Below are 18,784 nucleotides of genomic sequence, written 5' to 3'. Positions count from 1 at the left end.
CTCAGCTGCACAGAAAGTGTTCATATGCTCCTCTTTATTTTATTTTATTTCGTTTAAATCTATATAAAAGTTAATTAAACCAAACCAAATCTAATTAATTATAGATATTGCAGTTCTCAGTTTAATCTATTTTAGAGCTCTTTTATTTATTCATTTTAGTTTTCTTCTTTCTTCATCTTTTTGGTTTTGTTTTTCATTCTTAATCAATCCACAAATTTATTCTTTTTCTTACAATATATTCTTTTTTTTTTGAATTTCTTCATCTTACTCAATCTATTTTTCTTCTTCGATTTCACCTATGAATTTCTTTTCTCACCGGTTATCAACATACTTTTAATTCAAAAGCATAACAATGTAATCAAACTTGAACATTACAATGACTGATTTTCTAGCATTCAATTATATATATATATATATATATATATATATATATATATATATTAGTAGAGAATGTGGTGTGTGGTTCCACTTAGCTTGATAGGAACGAAGCTTATGATACAAATAGTTCTTGGGATTCCATTGGGGATGACCAGTACTGCAAGATTGATTCTATAGTTAGCCTTCTGGTTGCACTCAGCATTGAGATGAAAAAACGACATCCATCGATTTTATATTCTTCCAGAGGGTTTCTATGCGCAAAACTTCTGACATTCACCTGTTCACATCAAGGTTTAACACATACGTATCAGACAGGCAGAAAGCAAAAAGAAAAATAAAACAGATGAGGATCACAGTTGATACCGCTGAGCTTAATTTATTCATGTTCACAAGATGATCTCTCCAAAAGCAATCCAACGTCTTTAAGAGAACCGCTCTCTGTTTTCAGCAAAGCAAAATCTATCAGGCGTTGCAGTGAAACTTACACTTAGGCCCTGTTCGTTTGCTCACCCAGGTGATCCATCTGTTCGTTTTGTGCATTATAATGCTACATCCAGATGGATCACCCAGCTGAACTTTTAAAAACTCATCTCAAATTCTCACCCAAATGAAGGTGAGTCTTGATGGTGCATCTGGATGCAGATGCATCTAGTTCAGTCCAAAATGATAAATGACAAAAATAACCTTTTAAAATCAAAATATTATTTTCAAACCGTAAATTCTATTTTTTTGCATATACATTTTTCCGCTATAACCAAAAATGCATTTTCTCGCAAAAACTGAAAAACACATTTTCCCGCCAAAACCGCAAGATGCGTTTTTCCGCAAAAAAACATAAAACACACATTTTCATAAAAACACATTTTTTGGCTAAACCAGTAAACCGCACTTTTCGACCAAAACCGAAAAAATGCATTTTTCCGCCAAAACCCAAAAACGCATATTCCCGCCAAAACTCCAAAAAACATTTTCCGGCCAAAACCGCAAAAAAAAAAAGCATTTTCTCGCCAAAACCGGAAAAACGCATTTTCTCGCCAAAAACGAAAAAACACATTTTCTCGCCAAAACCGAAAAACCGAATTTTCCCGCCAAAACCCGAAAAACGCATTTTCCCGTCAAAACTGAAAACACACAATTTTACCGCCAAAACAAGAAAATGGAATTTTCCCGCTAAAATCGGAAAACATATTTTCCCGCTATAACCGGAAAAACGCATTTTCCTGTCAAAACCGGAAAAACGCATTTTTCCGTCAAAACCGGAAAAATGTATTTTCCCGCCAAAACCGGAAAAATGTATTTTTCCGCCAAAACTGGAAAAACGTATTTTCTCGCCAAAACCGGGAAAACGCATTTTCCCGCCAAAACGGGAAAAACGCATTTTCCCCTCAAAACCGGAAAAATGTATTTTCCCGCCAAAACCGGAAAAATGTATTTTTCCGCCAAAACCGGAAAAATGTATTTTTCCGCCAAAACCGGAAAAATGTATTTTCTGCCAAAACTGGAAAAACGTATTTTTCCGCCAAAACCGGGAAAACGCATTTTCCCGCCAAAACCGGAAAATCGCATTTTCCCGCCAAAACCGGAAAATCGCATTTTCCCGCCAAAACCGGAAAATCGCATTTTCCCGCCAAAACCGGAAAATCGCATTTTCCTGCCAAAACCGGAAAATCGCATTTTCCCGCCAAACCGGAAAAATATATTTTCCCGCCAAAACCGGAAAAATACTTTTTCCGTCGAAATCGCGAAAAAAACTTTTTCCGCCAAAATCGTGAAAAAAAAACTTTTCCCGTCTAAACCGCAAAAACGTATTTTTCCGCCAAACCCATAAAACATATTTTTCCGCCGAAAATGCACTTTTTCGCGAAAAACACTTAATTTCTCAAAAACCTCAAAAATATTTTCGGCAAAACCGTAAAAATGTTATTTTTCCGCCGAAACGTAAAAAATTATATTTTAATCATTTTATTAACAAGTCCACCTAAATGCAGATGGAAGTTAAAAAATGAAAAGCAAACGAACATAGTTGCATTCAGATGATTCATCTGGATGCATGGACAAAATGAAGAAACGAACAACACCCAGATGCTCCATCTGGATAAGACATCTAGATGGACCATCTGGATGCATCTTCCAGATGTACAAACGAACAGGGCCTTAGAGATGCAAGAACAAACATGTACCTCTATTTCTTTTACGTAACCATCATCAAAGCCAGATTCTTGAACAGCACTCAAGTAGGAAGCAATCAGATAATCACCGAGGAACTTCCGGAGAAGATTGACTGATGTTCTGTACCTCCCACTCCTACAGAATATATAAGCAAAACTCAGTCTTTCTTTCTCATTGAGACGCATGTCAAAAAATATTAAGACTACTAGTTTTAGCTGTTTAGCACTTACCCTGTCAAATCATCGGAGCAAATATCGAGCCACCGTCGTAGTGAAGCATTTTTTCTGCGTATTCCCCTGAAAGCGTTTGGAGGCTTTGGAAGGTGCGGAAGGTGGAAGTTATCCATATCGATTGAACTTGTCTCATGCAGGTTTTCAAGGGACTGTAACATGGTTCCTTCTGTGATCCCAGAAAATGAATCTGATACTGCTTGTTGTTAGTTTTCATGCGAAACAGTGATCGTTTGTTCTCAGGAAGCAAGACATGTTAATATGTTATGCCTAAAAATGAAAAAAATGAAAAAAATGAAAAAAAAAAAAAAAAAACTTACCATCCAGTAGGTTCCCTGAAATAGCCATAAACTCCTTCAATAACTTGGCCAAGTTCCAGTTTCTTGGATGCTACCACAAGAAATTAGATATTAGGAAACGAACATAACAGCTAAAACCGACTATGCATGATTTCTGTTAGAGAAACGAGCAAAGTGATGACCCTTATCTGAAAAGATTTTACTAGACAAAAGTTTTATTTACCTTATGTGGATCAGAATTTCCAACGACAATTTCATCTACAACAGCTTGCATGTACCTGAGAAATAACAGTGCACATGAAACACATGCTAAGAGTTAAAATGTTCATGTCAAGTGTAGCACTTACTGGTAAATATGCTGGGAGCAACTTTCGTTATCACCCGTCAAAAGCAGTTGCCTTAGGTCATAGACATGCTTCCTTTGAACCTGAAGAAGAAGAAGAAGAAGAAGAAGAACAAAGGAAAATGGTTGATTTATATAACGGTGTATCCTCAAAAGTTGCCATACATGTAATATGAGCTACAAATATTATAAATTGACGTTGGTCACGCGATAGCATCTTCTGGGAAAACAGTTGTAGTCTTTTAGACTTATAATCATGGTAAAGGATGTATATCTATAAATGGTCAAGAATTCGAGATGCAGATACAGTAACAGTAGGCGGCAAAGATGGTACCTCTAGCACTTCGTCAAACTCGACCAGGCTTTTTCTTATACCAAAGAAGTATTTCTCTGCATTTATCTGGAGAGCTAGAAGCTACAAAGCCAATGAGATGAGCCAGATTAGCAGAAATAGATCAATTTTGCAAGGAAATTCGCAATTGGTTAAACCACAAAGAAAATAGATGAACAAGCTACCAACCTGTTTTACTATTGTGTCACCTTCAATTGGTAAATCTTCATCGTTTGTAATCTTTGATATAAGTCTCACAGCCCACTCAGTATCAAAATTGAACTTCTGAAACATCTCATCTTGCAAGCTGAACAACCAACAGTAATATAATCATGTTACAGTAAGGTCCTTACTGTAAGGAGACCGATATTATTCCCAAACATTTTCTGATTGGTGTGAGGTTCATAATATCAAAGCAAGTCTTTTCTACGTAAGAACTTTGCTAATAGAGGCTTTTCCAGTTCAGGAGATAAATAAATGTGATTACCTAACCATAAAACGCGTGGATCCAGGATCTCCTTGCCTTCCAGCTCTGCCACGAAGCTATAAGAAATAATATGGACGCAGAAACTTGGAAAATTAGCCAACTAGTCATTTGATTCCATCAAACAGGTCAGCTTGCATGTGGTGTTGGTTTCAAGGTCTCTCTACCATTTCCACATTGATAAATTAATTATTTGGTATGAATAATTGGGAAGAACAAACTGGCATATCTCCTCAGGGAAAGGAGAATGAATGATTATGTAGTTTGCTTTTCATGATGCTACCATTCTAGATAGTAGCCCGGGAAACATACTTTTAAAAGGTTTCAAGTCAAAATAATAGGTTTGGGGCAACGTCTTCTTAGGTTTCTAAAATATTAATAGATTAGCACATTTATTTCAAAAGGTAGCATCCAAGCAGAGACGCAAAACCAGTTCCTTACCTGATTATCAATCCTACGAGACTCATGCAAAGATGTCCCAATCACATGAAGACCTCCAAGCCTCTTCACTTCAGACCCTTCATACAGACAATGGGCCTCACAGTCCTTTAACACGGATAGATAAGCCAGAGCGATAGCAGGGCCTAAAGGGTACATTTCTGACTGCTCGTTGACAAGATTCTGAAGTTCCAAAGCATCCATGGTCTGGCTTTTCTCCAAAGATTCTGTGACCACGGACTTTGCTTTTTTCCTCGTCCAGCTTTTACTTTCACTTTTGCCAACATATTTTGCTGTGCCAATGAGTTAAAAGAAGATTTAAAGATTAAAAGTAAACATCAAACATGATCCATAGAGTATGTGCACAAGGTTAAAAATGAGCGCCGAAAGTTCAGAGGCAAACCCATAAGAGAAGCTCTGGCTAGCAAAGCTAATGACGATGGTCCCACTTTTATTTTTGACAACACCTGACATCGTTTACAGGAAAGTTCAATTATTCAACAATGGGATAGAAGTATCTACAAATTATCTGGTCTTTATCTTTAAGAATATCAATGTAAAGAGCTCATTTCGTTTTCGCAACTAATACCTTCTGTGATAGTTCATTATCGTCAATATCATCTGCCAAAACTTCACTTGTTAGATATGAGAGGATGCTATCCTCTATGATTTCTCTTGCAAGCATCTGCAAGATTACATTCACAAAGACATAACAGGTGAAATTTACTGTTAAAATAAAAACGAAAACAAGACAAAACTAGATGTCCTCATAAGTAAAGCCATCAAGAAGAGACCCAATCAACTGGGATCAGACAAACATCTGAAAAAAGTGGAACGTTAAGGATACTATCCAAAATACCTTTGGATTTCCTCCTAGAATAATGTCAGTGCCTCTGCCAGCCATATTTGTAGAAATGGTGATGGCATATTTTCTTCCTGCTTGGGCTATAAAATCGGCTTCCCTGGCAGCATACTGAATGAAGTAAAACACGGAGTATTAGAACTAGCTTATATCATTTGAATGCTATGATAGTTTTACTATGCAGACGGATAAGTGTCAGATCCACCTTGGGTCGTGCATTCAGGACATTGTGAGGAATACCCCATTCTTTCAGCAATGCTGATAAATATTCAGAATTCTCTACACTGCAAAATGAAGCTAACTTGTTAACAGCGGAAAAGCATACATGTGTTTTCAAAAAGAAATAAGTGTTCCTATATATACTCTTAACCGACACCAGTACATGCGGTATGTTTTGAATTTTTTAAAAATTGGCTAAATCTATGTGTCAAAAGTTATTGAAGTGGTTTAATCACATGGTGCTACCTTGTTGTTCCTACTAAAACAGGTCGACCTTGTCCAAACATATCTTCAACTTCTCGACGAACATATTCCCATTTACCTCGAGCAGTCTAACATACATCACACCAAAGGGATGAACGAGAAACAAAAATTAGTTCACATTTTATAAATGAGATGAACAATGCAAACGCAAATTTGAGTTTTTAATGATGCTTACTGCAAAAGCTTGTATAGGTAGATCGATTCGAATATTTGATAAATTTGTAGGAACTTCAATAACAGGTATCTGGAACATTTTCAAAAATTCTTTTTCCTGCAAGTTGTAGAAACAAGGGTCTCACACTGCCTTCTCTAGTCAAGAAAATGATATCTTTATAAAGATTAAGGAGGTGGATCAAAGCAAATCCCCATGTACCTACCTCTGTTTTTGCTGTCCCAGTCATCCCGGAGAGCTTTGGATAGAGTTTAAAGAGTGACTGATAGGTTATTTGGGCCACAACAATTGAATCAGCCTAAATCAAAGAGTTTAGTTTCATGAGCATGAAGTTTTTGAGGCATAGCTTTAACCAAGACTTATGAGTCTGTGTGACAGACCTGAATTTCGAGACCTTCTTTAGCCTCCACAGCCTGGTGGACTCCTTCCGACCATCTCCTTTTCTCTTCAACTCTTCCAGTCAACTGAAAATATTTGAAATTCTTATTTAACTCTCAAAATGTCTTAAACACTATAGTTAATAGCTATCTCAGGCAATGAAACAATGAATACAACTGAAGCAAGAACTACGTATACCTCATTAATTATAAGTGCTTTCCCATTTCTCACAATATATTGGACATCACGCTTGTAAAATTCTTTAGCTTTTAAAGCATTCATAACAAACCTGCATAAATTAGAAAATAAATCCAAAAAACACCTATAGGAAATAACTGCACAGAAACTTTGAACCAATCTGAGAAAAAAACTAGTTCCAACCGCCAAAGTTTGTCGTTACCATTTGGAACATAAATAATATCAGCGGTAGTAACAAGTAGATACCTGGCCCATGGATCATTTTCGTCCCATAAATCACCCGTCTCAAGAGCCATTTCAGCAAGAGATATACCTTCTTCCGTGAGTTCCACTGAGTTCTCTTTCAATTCAACTTTGTAATGCTATTACCAAGATTTTCAAATATCATTTTAGAAAGTCAGTTTCTAAAGAAAGGTCACAATAAAATAACAGAAAAGAGAAGAAGGTAAAACTCACAATATCTTTTACGAGAAGTTCAGCCACTTTAGCAGCAACTGGATATCGTGCGGCATTTTCATTAGCCTGTGATACAAGCGCAACATAAAGGACTCCATCAATCATTACAATTATGTACCAATGATATATACTTTTTTTTTGTACCAATGATATTGCTTTTCGTTGTCTATTGCATCCGCAGTTGTTAACTAGATCCAGACTATAAACCAAATGTCTAATCTCCCAAGAATAAAACTTTTAAGCTTATCAAACTGAACTGTATTACCTCACCACTTATAAGCAAAGGATTTCTGCCTTCATCAATAAGGACTGAGTCCACTTCGTCAACTATTGCAAAGTGAAATGGTTTTGGCCTGTAGATCATAAACTGTCAGTACTGAACCAAACCGAGGAGTGAAAAGATTTAAAGGATGTACCATCTCATCACAAGTTGTTCACTGTTTGAAGTAAGGTTATCTCGCAGATAATCAAATCCAAGCTCCTGAGATATGCACAAGTGTTAGTAGAAGGAAATGAGAGATAAATTAAACATTAAAGTATATCCTAAGTAGAATAATCGATATGAACGAAATACTTGCCGAGTTATTGGTATATGTTATATCGCAGCCATAGTTGAATTTTCTCTCTTCAGCTTTCATTCCTCTCTAATTGTACAATACGAATCACCATAAGTTTTCTGCTTTGAAACACAGAAGGTAGAGTGCAAAGAGAATCTGTGAAAGCTACCTGAATGAGACCAACTGAAAGGCCTAAGAAACGGTGAACACGACCCATCCATTCTGCATCACGCTGGGCCAGGTAATCATTCACAGTAACCACTGCCACCAGAAAATCAATACCAACATGTTTAGCTATATGTTAAGCGATACTAAAATTAGTAGTCCGTGAATATTGAGGAAACTAGGGGATTTCTTAAAATATCAGCAACTGTTAAGTGTTAAGGGTGCAGAGAAAGCAGACAACATACCATGTACACCCTCGCCAGTTAATGCATTAAGATATGCAGCTAAGGTAGAGACAAGTGTTTTCCCTTCACCTGTCTTCATCTCCGCAATGGATCCATCATGAAGCACTCCTCCACCAATTATCTGATGCAACCAAAAAAAAACCATAAGTATACACCTAAGAATCTCTCTTTTAGATGATAAAAACGCACCACCAATATGGACTAGAGTTTGAGTATAGATATAGACAGACCTGCACATCAAAATGACGCATCCCAATTGTTCTCTTTGCAGCTTCACGAACAACAGCAAACGCCTCTATGAACAGAGGAAAACATATAACAACAAAAAGTGAGAAAGCAATTACAAAACAACATTCTAAAGGGGAAAAGAAAGCAAAGTCCACGTAAGGTTTTGAACGAACCAGCTTGCAAATCAGCTAGGGACTCCCCACGTGCTAACCTTTCCCGAAATTCTAAAGTTTTGGCTTTCAGCTACAGAGATCAAACAAACAAAAACCAATAATACATTAATGAATCATATCAATTGAAAACAAAAATTTCAAGCAGTGAACACTAAGTTGAACACCTGCTCATCCGAAAGGCTTTGAATCTGTCGTTCGATGGAATTAACAGATTCCACAAGACGATAGTAGTCCCTCACAACCCAATAGTTCATGCTCGTAACATCTTGTAAATTCCTCTTCAGACGACCCAAATTCCCCTAAAATACGTAAACCAATCCCCACGAATTATTAAAAAAAAAAAAACTAGAAATCAGCAGAAACCTCATTAAGAAGAAAGAGACAACAGAAAACCACAAAGAGAAACAAAAAGAGACAAATGATCGAACAGATGGTGTGCAAGTGGTACTGTCAGATTTTAACGCATATAAATTACCAATAGGGAAGCAGAGACACGGCTTCTCCGAACAACGTGACACCTCTGAATCGGCGTGACGGGTCGAGCGATAAAAACGCCAGATAAAAAGGGTTTTGTCCATGGAAACTTATTACTTGGGGACAGTAAGCATGGAGTTGTATTAGGAGGGTTCACTAGATTCAAAACAGTGCCCATATTCACTCGCCTATTGCTTTGTTTCAAGCATCCATGGACGAAAGAAGCTCTCTCTATGTCTCATGAAAATCAGAACATAGTTTGAAAAACACACTGTCGGAATATTATGTGTTTCACCGGTTGGGTGGCGCTTAATTGCTGGTTAGCCCCCCCTATTTAAATAACCTTTTGCTTAAAGTTTGTAATTTTAGTCCCTGATAATTCTAGTTTCTCGCAATACGTCACTCAACTTTAGAAATTATCATCTTAACTCTTAAATCCCCATTTCTAATACTTTTTTTTTCTTTCTCGTATCCGTCTTCTTCTTCTTTTTTCCCGTGGAGCTGAGGAAGTGACGAGGAGAAGGGGCTTTTCTCGATCTGATAAGGTTTTTCAAGGTAATCAATCACATTCTCTGATCATAATGAGCTGTTCGCTTTAAAGATTTCATGTTTCATTTTCGTATGCGATTTTGCTCTCTCGTCTCTCGATTTGATCTTTCATTTTTTTTTGGGATGAGAGTTAGAGGAGAATCAAAAATGGCGGGAGTTGGAACATCCATGCTTGTCTCTGTTCTTCTGTTCACAGTGGTCCTCTCGCTCCAAGAAATGTACCGAGGAAAGTTAGCTTCTTCGGAGCTGTTCACGATCCTTGGAGGCTTCACTAGCTCCCTCCTCTTTCTCTTCTCCCTCACTGTAAGTTAACTTAGCTGCATCTTTGACTTTAGAATAATTCTCTGCGTAGTCTTTGATCCGGTTCACAAATTTGACATCTTTTGGTCCTTAATATTATGCGACTCTTTTAACTCTTCTAAATTTGAGATCTTTGGTCCTTACTCAAGTGGTTATGTGTGTGTTTTTGGTTTTATTCAATATCATCTACATTTGGTGGTGGTGGCTGACGATTTGGTTCAATGCGATTTCATTTAATTTGCAGTTCATAGGAAATCTCCAGGAGTCTTCTGGTGGGAAGAGTAGCTGGGGTGCAGGTATGTTTCTCTCTGACATACATTCACAATGAGAATGTGACTATCTTTGCTTTATCACTCTGCCCTGAATCAGTTGCTAGTTCAGAAGTTGACTTTAGATTTTGAAAAATTTAGATCATCCCTGCCCCCAAAGGTTTAGTTTTTAAACGGGTGAATCTGATCTTGAACGCGGAGTTATGTTATAAGATTAGATGTCCTAGTTGATTATGTTTTGCTTTGTCAATCCATTGTCATCACACACTTTTGCAAGAATCGGAGTTTAATAAGCTCTGCAGTTTATTAAAGATTTATTTTTGTTTTGTTTGTTTATTTGATGGCAGTGATTGTTGCGGAAATCATAGCTCTTGTTGCTGCTAGCACGGTGCATCGAGTTTGTATTACAACCTGGTAAGCCTTGACTGTCTAGTTCTGCTCAATGTTCAATCCATAATACACATTATTTGATAACTTTCTGTGGCTAAAAAAAAGATGTGTTGTTCAATGTTTGGGTTGGCAGTTTCTTGTTCTCCGCTGGGCTGTTATACGAGATGAACAAGATCTCAGGATACATGCTCTCCAGAGCTGAGTCAAAATCTAAAAGGCACTGAATCAGAGAACGGGATTACTAAGTACCATGATGTTCTCCTAGTTTCTTTTGTTTAGCACTAAAAGACTCATAGATACTGTCACTCCATGAACTATGACATTTAGTATTTTCCTCAACTTATGCTTACTTGATCGATTTTGCAGTTGCCGTTATGCATATCATGTTGATTAATACTGTGATAGTGTGATATATACGCATAAGACTTCATAAGAGCATCTCCAACCCCACTCTATTTTTCATTCTAAAATAGAGTTTGGAGTAAAAATGCTCCAATGATACTCTATTATAGAGTAAAAAATAGGTTTACTCTCAAATATAAAGTAACTTATTTATTTTTTGTTCATCATTCTATTTTTCACTTTAAAATAGAGTACCATTGAAGTAGAATTGAACTCTATTATAGAGTTACTCTATTTTGAAGTGGAAAATATAGTAAACTATTAAAGATGGTCTAACGAGAATGTTATGTGTCGGGTAGTTTGGTTGTGCCTAAATGAACCGAGAAAAATACTGTTTTGGTATTTGGTTGGTTCAGAAAATGAAAATTCTATTAAAATTAGTGGAAGTTTTGGTTAAGTTTTTTGGCTTTTCAATTTTAGTTATTTTAGTTTGAAATTCGGCTAGTTCAGTTTGGCGTTATAAAAATAATTAACTAATTAATTATCGAAGTGAACTAATAATCGTCAAATAAAACTGAATTCATTGTGGAAGCACCGTAGCCTATTAGTTAAGGTTTAAAGGCTTCTACACCCAAGTCTGGGGTTCGAATCACAGACTATGCAATTTATTTGCAGATTACAGGACGGCTCAGATGATGCAGTTAGGCGTAGGTCATAAGGCAGGTAGTATTGTCGGTTGTCGAATCGTCTATGTAATCTTTCCTATATCATAATTGTAAGATCATAATAAATCAACGTTAAAAAAAAAAAAAAAAACTGAACTCATAATAAACTAATCAGAATTGAAAACCAAAAAAATCTGCTACATGAACTTACTTGGTTTAATTAACAGTCAAACCTTCTAACTCGCTTCGAGGGTTTAAGGCGGGAGCGGGAAAACGCCATACAAGAAACTACAGAGAGAAGTCTCTCAGTGGCAGCGCCGGTAAAGCTTTATTATTGCAAAGGAGAGAGAGAGAGAGGAATGGCGCCAGTTCTAGAGAGCAGCACACAGCCATGGGTTGAGAAATAGTACGATTTTGCCTTACTCGTATCAGATTTTTTTTAACTCACAATTCATTTTTGTTGTGGTTTAAAGCCGGCCGAGGCAGGTGAAGGACGTGGCGCATCAGGAGGAGGTGGTTCGTGTCCTCACCAACACTCTCGAGACTGCCAACGTAATCTCACAGAAAAAAAACTCATTACATTTTGATTTCATTTTACAGTTGTGGAAACCCTAAATATCGAATTGGGATCTCTAATAAAGTTTGGGTTTTTATTTTTGATTTTGTGGTTTGCAGTGTCCGCACATGCTCTTTTATGGACCCCCAGGCACGGGAAAGACCACTACTGCTCTTGCCATCGCCCACCAGCTCTTTGGGTATTAGACTTCTCTAAAGCTCAAACTCTCATTTGATTGTTCATTTAACTTGTACGAGACACCTAGTGTGGAAACTTGCTATATCATAATGCAACCGCACAGTCAGAGAGTGAATTATCTCAGCATTCTGATTATCTTTGTTTGAGTATGCTTGAATTCATAATGTGGTGTGGCCTTGTAAGTGTTTTTATATTCTGAATTTGAATGTTTTTGGTCCTCTTTGAAGCAAATTGAAGCTAACTTGTTTATTTGTTCCATGTGTCTCAACTGAGTTAAGTTTGAGGTTCTTATAATGTACGCATATATCATCAAAGTGTCATTGTTTTTGCCTTTTCATTGTGCTGTGATTTGCAAGCTAGAGTTTTTAGTTGTAAGACGTGAACTAACTAACGATTTCTTTTATTGCAGACCTGAGTTGTACAAGTCTAGGGTGTTGGAGCTGAATGCTAGTGATGACAGAGGGATTAATGTTGTTCGCACAAAGATTAAGGATTTTGCTGCTGTTGCTGTTGGCTCCAACAACCGTCAAGGGTATTATTATGCAATAACCTTCCTTTTTTTTTTGTTTGGCTATTGTCAAGTTTCCTTTTTTTTTCCATGTTATCGTTTATGCTTCTGTATGTAGTTTTCATTTCATCTAAGACTAAGATATTATATTTCAGCGGTTATCCTTGCCCATCGTTTAAGATCATTATTCTCGATGAGGCTGATTCTATGACGGAAGATGCTCAGGCACGCTGAACATTTTTAATTACCACATTTTCTACTTTGAAAAATGCGTTTACCATGAACTTTGTTACTGATTGTGCAGAACGCCTTGAGGCGCACAATGGAAACTTACTCCAAAGTCACCAGATTCTTTTTCATCTGTAACTATATCAGCAGGTAATTTCTTTTATTATGCTACCTAATTGTTGGGTTAGATTGTCTTTCGTTCTTTGCACCTTGTTCTCCACTTTTTTTCTCTTTGGGTATGTTAAATGGTTGCTTCCGTTTATACTATAGACTCACAAGTCTTATGATGAAGCTGCTAGTTGACCATTTTACTTATTCATAATCAAGAACATTTTGTTTTGAGAGCTGAACTACGGAGCCACCGATTTTGATAACCCTTCATTTTCTTTTCTCAAGGATCATAGAACCTCTTGCTTCAAGATGTGCAAAGTTCAGGTTCAAACCACTTTCTGAAGAAGTCATGAGTAGCCGTATATTGCATATTTGTAATGAAGAAGGTCTCAACCTTGGTGGAGAGGTGTGCACATATGCTTTAAGTTTTGCCTTTCTTTTATTTAGTCTTTGTGGAAACTGCTTATACTAGCTACTTTCCGTGTAGGCTCTTTCAACTTTGAGTTCCATATCACAAGGTGATCTCCGTAGAGCCATCACGTATCTGCAGGTTAATTTAGAAACTCTGTGAAATATAGTTACTGGATGAAATTGACTGTGGTTGTTGAATTTGATCCAGTTTTTCTTCTTGAATATTACAGAGTGGTGCTCGGTTGTTTGGATCAACAATAACTTCTAGAGATTTACTCGATGTGTCTGGGGTAAGTATGGAGAAACTCTACTTTTTCGCAAGTTTAAAACTCAGTCCGAGAGTTAATTTTGGATGTCTTCTGAACCTTTCAGGTAGTTCCTCTGGAGGTAGTCGAGAGATTTTTTACAGCATGCAAAAGTGGTGATTTCGATATTGCAAACAAGGAAGTGGACAACATAGTTGCAGAAGGATATCCTGCATCTCAAATCACCAATCAGGTTTTCTATTTCCTTTTTTCTTTAATTTGTTGCACGTTTAAGTCTCGCCGACTAATACAAGTCTCCATTCAGTTATTTGATATAGTTGTTGAGGCTGGTGATGACATAACAGACAATCAAAAGGCTAAGATCTGCAAATGTCTAGGTAAAACAGATAAGGTGAGACTTCTGCTCTGCGGGACTCTCTTTTCATTCCTTCTATGGAGTTAGTTAAAGACTGATATGAAAATAGTTACCATCATCCCTGCTCAATTACGTCACAAGTTTTGTGTCAAGTTCACATCTTTCATTATATCATACGGACCTTTTAGATATGCTTCAGTCAACGTTAAGCGTGTCCCATAATCATGTTCACTTTTCGATGCATCCAGCAACTTGTAGATGGTGCAGATGAGTACCTGCAGCTTCTGGACGTGGCAAGCAATACAATTCGTGCACTCTCAGAAATGTCCGAAGACTTTTAAAGCAATAATTTTCTGCTTTGCTTATGTTGAGTTTTTAAGGGATCTGACCTCTACCTTATGAATAAATGCGACAAAAAGACATGATTTTTATAATGTTCGATGATATGCCAAGACCAATTAGAGAAAAAAAATCTAACAAGAAACAGATGTTTTTGTAACTGTTTTAGATTCACAATGATAATTACCGAAAATTATGATACCTAACATATAACAACACTACGGTCTCAACGCAATAAGTTGGCTCAAAATAATTTAGGAAACTGATAGGCTACATAAGCTAAAGAGATGGCGTCTTAGTTTAAGCCTAAGCCGGACCCGGATCCAGAACCCGTGGAAGACCTAACCATCGGGTTGCTAAACGAAGTCTGGTTGATGGAAGCTGCTGCTCCACCTGCAGGGTTATTAAGTCCAAACATGACATTTGGTGAAGCCGTTGATCCTGCATTCGTCTGTATCGCATTGAGAGGCAATCTCGGGCCAAAGGAGAACGCTTGTTGTTGTTGTTGGCGCGCCATGAACTGCATCTGGGCATGAACTTGTGGGTTGTTGCTGAATCCAGGGATCATGCTTGGTTGAGAAGAGCCAGCTGAAACTTGCTGTTGTTGTAGTTGTTGCTGCAGGAGGGTATTGATGCTGTTACCACCACCTGTGGATAGAGACATGCCTTGGAGATTATTACTATTAGCCTGTGGGGCGATTCCTCCAGCTGATCCAAATCTTGCTGAGAGCATACGTGCTCGTTCTGCAGCAAATCTCTGACGGGTTTTCTCTACTTGTTCGCATTCTTTCATCAACAACGTTTCTATTTCTGCAAACTGCTTTAGCTTCAGCTCCATCCTCTTCAACTGTGGGATGATTTAAAAGTTTTTTACTCATATCAGCAAAACACTATCGACAAAACAAAACAAATCAACCATACAAATTATCAACAGCAACTATGTTCTGTTACATACCTGGTGATTTACAATATTTGCAGAAAGTCTTTGGATTTCACGTTCCTCATGATCAGCAAACAATTTTGCTTTTGTTGATGCAGCTGATAGTCCGGCTTTAAATGCAGCCATAACCTTGTCCTGTGGCAGTGGAGTCGGTGCTTCTGCTCCGTTTTGGCAGGATGTTTTCTGTGCTCCCGAGTTATCTTTTTTCATCAAAGGAGACAGGTATTAGGTTCAAAACGAAGGAGACGAACAATACAATAAAGACAACAATCAAGAAACATGCCATACCATCTAGCTGCTGATTTTCTCCATCAAGCATGGTGGGGTTTTTTCCTTGCAGGCCATCAGATTTCAACCTTGATAGATTAAAAATACTCAGAATATATAAGATGTATAACAAAGAAGATGAATGAAAGCTACCACAGACTAAGAAAATGTATAGTGAAGACGATATACACTACTAACCTATCATCCGCAGAGAGAACCGTGAGGCACTCATGGGCACAGGACGCAGCAACTCTAGGTCCAACAGCTGATGCCAAAAATGCAACCTAAAATGTTTTGGTAGCAGGATCATCATATTCCAGACTCAGAGAAGATCATTTTTCACTCTTAATTATGCGCACAATATAGGTTTCAGATCAATCGATTCATTATATATATCTAACTGGTGAGATGATACGGGAAAGTTATGTGTATAATTCTGCAGCAGAAAAAAATCACATACCAATGCCATAACCGGATTGGGAGACTTCACAAAAGGAAGATTGATCTCAGTGTCAGAATCTTGCTCAGAAGTTCCTGCAAAAGTAAGTGGACAATGAGAATGGCATGTCAAAGAACATAATCACGGCCAATAATTTACAGTTGGAGACGAAGTAAACAGAATCACCAGGTAAAGCCCCATTTGAAGCTCCTCCTCTGTGATCATATCCATTTGTAGGGTTTGCCGGATCAGTAACACCTGGAAGCTCAACATTATCCAAAAGACCATCCTCCACAGGTAACCGAAGAAAATGAAGAATACACTGAGCTTTTGATTTGGAACCGACATGGTCCGCAATCTGAACCCAGTTTTCATTGTAGAGCTCCACAGCTTCAAGAAGCAAGAGAGTTTCTTGATCACTCCAATTCTCTCCATCTTGATCCCTGTAATCTTTGCTTGTATCCACTCTTACAAAGTCAATACAAGAATGTCCAACCACAAATTTTGCATCGTGAAAACAATCAGAGCATAAGAGTACATCCTCCTGAAAAGTAGAGACAAGGTTTGTGAATCTATTACATCAGATAATGAAATACAAAGAACAGTAAGTAGAGGAAGCAGGATAAAAACCTTCTTTTGCGATTGGAAGTACACAGTTGGAAGCGGACGAGAACAATGGTTACAGTGGTTATCACATAGATGTTCACGAATCCTGATGTCTAAGTCAGGGAGGTCAACATCCGAAGACGGCAAGGATGAACTGACTTCATCTGCCTTGTGTCTACAGATGGGCTTATCAAATCTGATCAAACTATCAATAGATGTCAAAGCAGCAGACGGTACATGGACCTCACCATTTGCATCCTCCCTAACATCTGACGCACCCTTAGAAGGCCCAGGGTGACACTGGGAAGTGGCACAGTAATTAATTATCCCCCAGTGATCAAGAAAACGGAAAACTCGTGCAAGATCTTCAGTGTCAGCACCATCTACCAATCCTTGGCAATCAGAAATCGTCAGTGTCCTCTCAGGGTTATCCATATATTTCGAAACAATGGCGTTCCTGAATCGCATATAACTTTCTGGTGTATGGTTTGGCGATTTTCCACAGAAGTACTGTGGCACCACTTGCCTTTCAAGCCGGTCCACTGTGTTTGGTGCAAACCAATCTGCTCAAATATAAACAAAATGATAAGAAAAAAAGATTAAGAAGGAAAACAGGATAACATCAAAGCTACATGACTACAAGAACATAGCCTAAGTGAAACTTAGAAGGACATCACTTTGCATAAACCATTCAAAGTGCAACATAACATAAGCCAACGTAGGACTGCTCCAAACCAGAGTAACATAAACCAGGAAGCAGCAACTAGATAAAACAAAGATAAGAACTTCATCTAGGTCAATAAGCCTATACATGTAATCAATTTATATGCAAATTCATGAGTTGAAGAACACTAAGAACGAAACGAACCTGAATGCATAGGCAAGACATGAACTTTATCCCCAAACCGTTTAACAACACCTTCTCCTTCCATAATAGACGGCGGAGAGATAACATAAGCCGCTCCATCACTCCTCTCAGGATCAAAGCACAAAGAATCAGCCGGTACACTAGACAACGCCTGCAACTGCCCAAACGAAATATTCTCCAGAGCAGGAAGCAACAAGCCCTGCCCTTTAACCTCCCCCATCAAACACCCCCTCTCAGCCGCCACAACAGCCGTCACAGACGCGTGAGGGCGTACCACCACGCGCCTCACCACAGAAGGGAAACCAGAGATACGCTCACCGCTATCTTCAACTACCTCGCTAGTACCTGGTCCTGGATCGGGTGCTGCGGCGCCGTTTTGGTGAAGCTCGTCGGCATTATTATCAGCTTCCTCCATCTCCTCATCGTCTTCTTCCTCGATGTCTTCCTCCTCTTGCTTAGGTCTCCTCCCGCCTCGCCTCCGCCGTTTCCATTTCCCTCTTCTATCTGCGAAAGAGGGAGAATCGAGTCATTACCCATTGATACGATCTACATGGGTAATTCAAATCCCAATCCAAAATCGGATTTTGAGATGGAAAGAGAGTTCCTTTATGCAATTTTACCTTCAGTAGCTGGCATTTTTTTTATCTGGTCTCTGATTCGTGAGAATTGAATTGAGCCTTAAGAAGCGAAGAGAGCTTAAAGTAGTCGAATGGCTTTCCTTTTCCTCTCTTCTTCTATGCTCCGAGTCTCTCTCTAGTTTCCAGCTTCCGAGCAGCAACAGCAAATCTTCTTTCTGCCATTGGCTTTCGCTAGTCTCTGTAATTTATTCGTTCATTCACCAGGGAGACCTAACCTTCTTAACGAAACAGAGGTTTTGCAAGATGGAAAACAAATACATTCGGTTTGCGTTTTCGGTTACAGTAAACCAAATTAAATTTCAACTGGTTTAGACTGATAAGGGTCAGAAAGAAGAGTTACAACTTTTTGGTTGACCGGTTCATACATCCATAAAGAAGATATATAATGTGGTGAAAAATCTCTATGATTCATACGGTGCGTTGGGTAAACTGCAATCCTCACACTATGCTTCTTTGAATACTTTTTTAATTTATTT

The 18,784-nt window shown here is 38.1% G+C and overlaps 4 protein-coding genes across 4 annotated transcripts; 2 read left to right on the top strand and 2 right to left on the bottom strand.

Annotated features, from left to right (window-relative positions):
* Window positions 1-268: 268 nt before the first annotated feature.
* Window positions 269-9,297, bottom strand: LOC103835738 (protein translocase subunit SECA2, chloroplastic). Its single transcript, XM_033276356.1, has 31 exons — window positions 9,065-9,297; window positions 8,754-8,888; window positions 8,590-8,659; window positions 8,419-8,483; window positions 8,189-8,309; window positions 7,948-8,039; window positions 7,800-7,865; window positions 7,638-7,702; window positions 7,487-7,574; window positions 7,222-7,287; window positions 7,012-7,127; window positions 6,766-6,856; window positions 6,570-6,653; window positions 6,395-6,487; window positions 6,193-6,288; window positions 6,000-6,085; window positions 5,740-5,818; window positions 5,532-5,645; window positions 5,262-5,357; window positions 5,076-5,139; window positions 4,676-4,965; window positions 4,238-4,293; window positions 3,940-4,057; window positions 3,754-3,834; window positions 3,424-3,503; window positions 3,300-3,354; window positions 3,098-3,167; window positions 2,778-2,967; window positions 2,559-2,682; window positions 742-816; window positions 269-655 (listed from the first exon to the last, which is right to left on the bottom strand). The coding sequence occupies exons 1-31, from the start codon at window positions 9,239-9,241 to the stop codon at window positions 491-493; spliced, it is 3,168 nt and encodes a 1,055-aa protein (XP_033132247.1). The 5' UTR covers window positions 9,242-9,297; the 3' UTR covers window positions 269-490.
* A 144-nt stretch (window positions 9,298-9,441) lies between these two features.
* On the top strand, window positions 9,442-11,353 carry LOC103835736 (keratinocyte-associated protein 2). The gene is made up of 6 exons (XM_009111927.3): window positions 9,442-9,618; window positions 9,743-9,915; window positions 10,157-10,208; window positions 10,529-10,595; window positions 10,705-10,975; window positions 11,249-11,353. Exons 2-5 carry the CDS (start codon window positions 9,760-9,762, stop codon window positions 10,793-10,795), a joined length of 366 nt encoding a protein of 121 aa, XP_009110175.1. The 5' UTR covers window positions 9,442-9,618; window positions 9,743-9,759; the 3' UTR covers window positions 10,796-10,975; window positions 11,249-11,353.
* Window positions 11,354-11,661: 308 nt separating this feature from the next.
* Window positions 11,662-14,683, top strand: LOC103835735 (replication factor C subunit 4). Its single transcript, XM_009111926.2, has 12 exons — window positions 11,662-11,984; window positions 12,052-12,130; window positions 12,254-12,333; window positions 12,742-12,864; window positions 12,996-13,065; window positions 13,145-13,218; window positions 13,465-13,585; window positions 13,667-13,729; window positions 13,821-13,880; window positions 13,963-14,088; window positions 14,161-14,247; window positions 14,460-14,683. The coding sequence occupies exons 1-12, from the start codon at window positions 11,938-11,940 to the stop codon at window positions 14,550-14,552; spliced, it is 1,023 nt and encodes a 340-aa protein (XP_009110174.1). The 5' UTR covers window positions 11,662-11,937; the 3' UTR covers window positions 14,553-14,683.
* LOC103835734 (SWI/SNF complex subunit SWI3C) lies at window positions 14,637-18,535 on the bottom strand. The gene is made up of 9 exons (XM_009111925.3): window positions 18,291-18,535; window positions 17,671-18,174; window positions 16,827-17,365; window positions 16,383-16,740; window positions 16,218-16,291; window positions 15,956-16,041; window positions 15,779-15,846; window positions 15,506-15,690; window positions 14,637-15,397 (listed from the first exon to the last, which is right to left on the bottom strand). Exons 1-9 carry the CDS (start codon window positions 18,304-18,306, stop codon window positions 14,846-14,848), a joined length of 2,382 nt encoding a protein of 793 aa, XP_009110173.1. The 5' UTR covers window positions 18,307-18,535; the 3' UTR covers window positions 14,637-14,845.
* Window positions 18,536-18,784: the final 249 nt, after the last annotated feature.

The sequence above is a fragment of the Brassica rapa genome, chromosome A08 (genome assembly GCF_000309985.2).
Source record: "Brassica rapa cultivar Chiifu-401-42 chromosome A08, CAAS_Brap_v3.01, whole genome shotgun sequence".
In the NCBI taxonomy this organism is placed as follows: Eukaryota; Viridiplantae; Streptophyta; class Magnoliopsida; order Brassicales; family Brassicaceae; genus Brassica; species Brassica rapa.
The sequence above is the reverse complement of the archived record's forward strand: the minus strand, read 5'-3'. Positions and strand labels throughout refer to the sequence as shown.

Excerpts from the sequence above, each read along its gene's own strand:
- LOC103835738 (XM_033276356.1), bottom strand. The coding sequence starts at position 9,241 with ATGGGCACTGTTTTGAATCTAGTGAACCCTCCTAATACAACTCCATGC. Across the intron at positions 7,703-7,799 it reads TAACATATACCAATAACTCG|GAGCTTGGATTTGATTATCT; the intron begins GCAAGTATTTCG and ends TGCATATCTCAG. Across the intron at positions 6,654-6,765 it reads AAGCACTTATAATTAATGAG|TTGACTGGAAGAGTTGAAGA; the intron begins GTATACGTAGTT and ends AAATATTTTCAG.
- LOC103835734 (XM_009111925.3), bottom strand. Across the intron at positions 17,366-17,670 it reads TGTCTTGCCTATGCATTCAG|ATTGGTTTGCACCAAACACA; the intron begins GTTCGTTTCGTT and ends ATATTTGAGCAG. Across the intron at positions 16,741-16,826 it reads ACTTCCAATCGCAAAAGAAG|GAGGATGTACTCTTATGCTC; the intron begins GTTTTTATCCTG and ends TCTACTTTTCAG.
- LOC103835735 (XM_009111926.2), top strand. The coding sequence starts at position 11,938 with ATGGCGCCAGTTCTAGAGAGCAGCACACAGCCATGGGTTGAGAAATA. Across the intron at positions 11,985-12,051 it reads CAGCCATGGGTTGAGAAATA|CCGGCCGAGGCAGGTGAAGG; the intron begins GTACGATTTTGC and ends TGTGGTTTAAAG. Across the intron at positions 12,865-12,995 it reads GGCTCCAACAACCGTCAAGG|CGGTTATCCTTGCCCATCGT; the intron begins GTATTATTATGC and ends ATTATATTTCAG.
- LOC103835736 (XM_009111927.3), top strand. The coding sequence starts at position 9,760 with ATGGCGGGAGTTGGAACATCCATGCTTGTCTCTGTTCTTCTGTTCACA. Across the intron at positions 9,916-10,156 it reads TCTTTCTCTTCTCCCTCACT|TTCATAGGAAATCTCCAGGA; the intron begins GTAAGTTAACTT and ends TTTAATTTGCAG. Across the intron at positions 10,209-10,528 it reads GAAGAGTAGCTGGGGTGCAG|TGATTGTTGCGGAAATCATA; the intron begins GTATGTTTCTCT and ends ATTTGATGGCAG.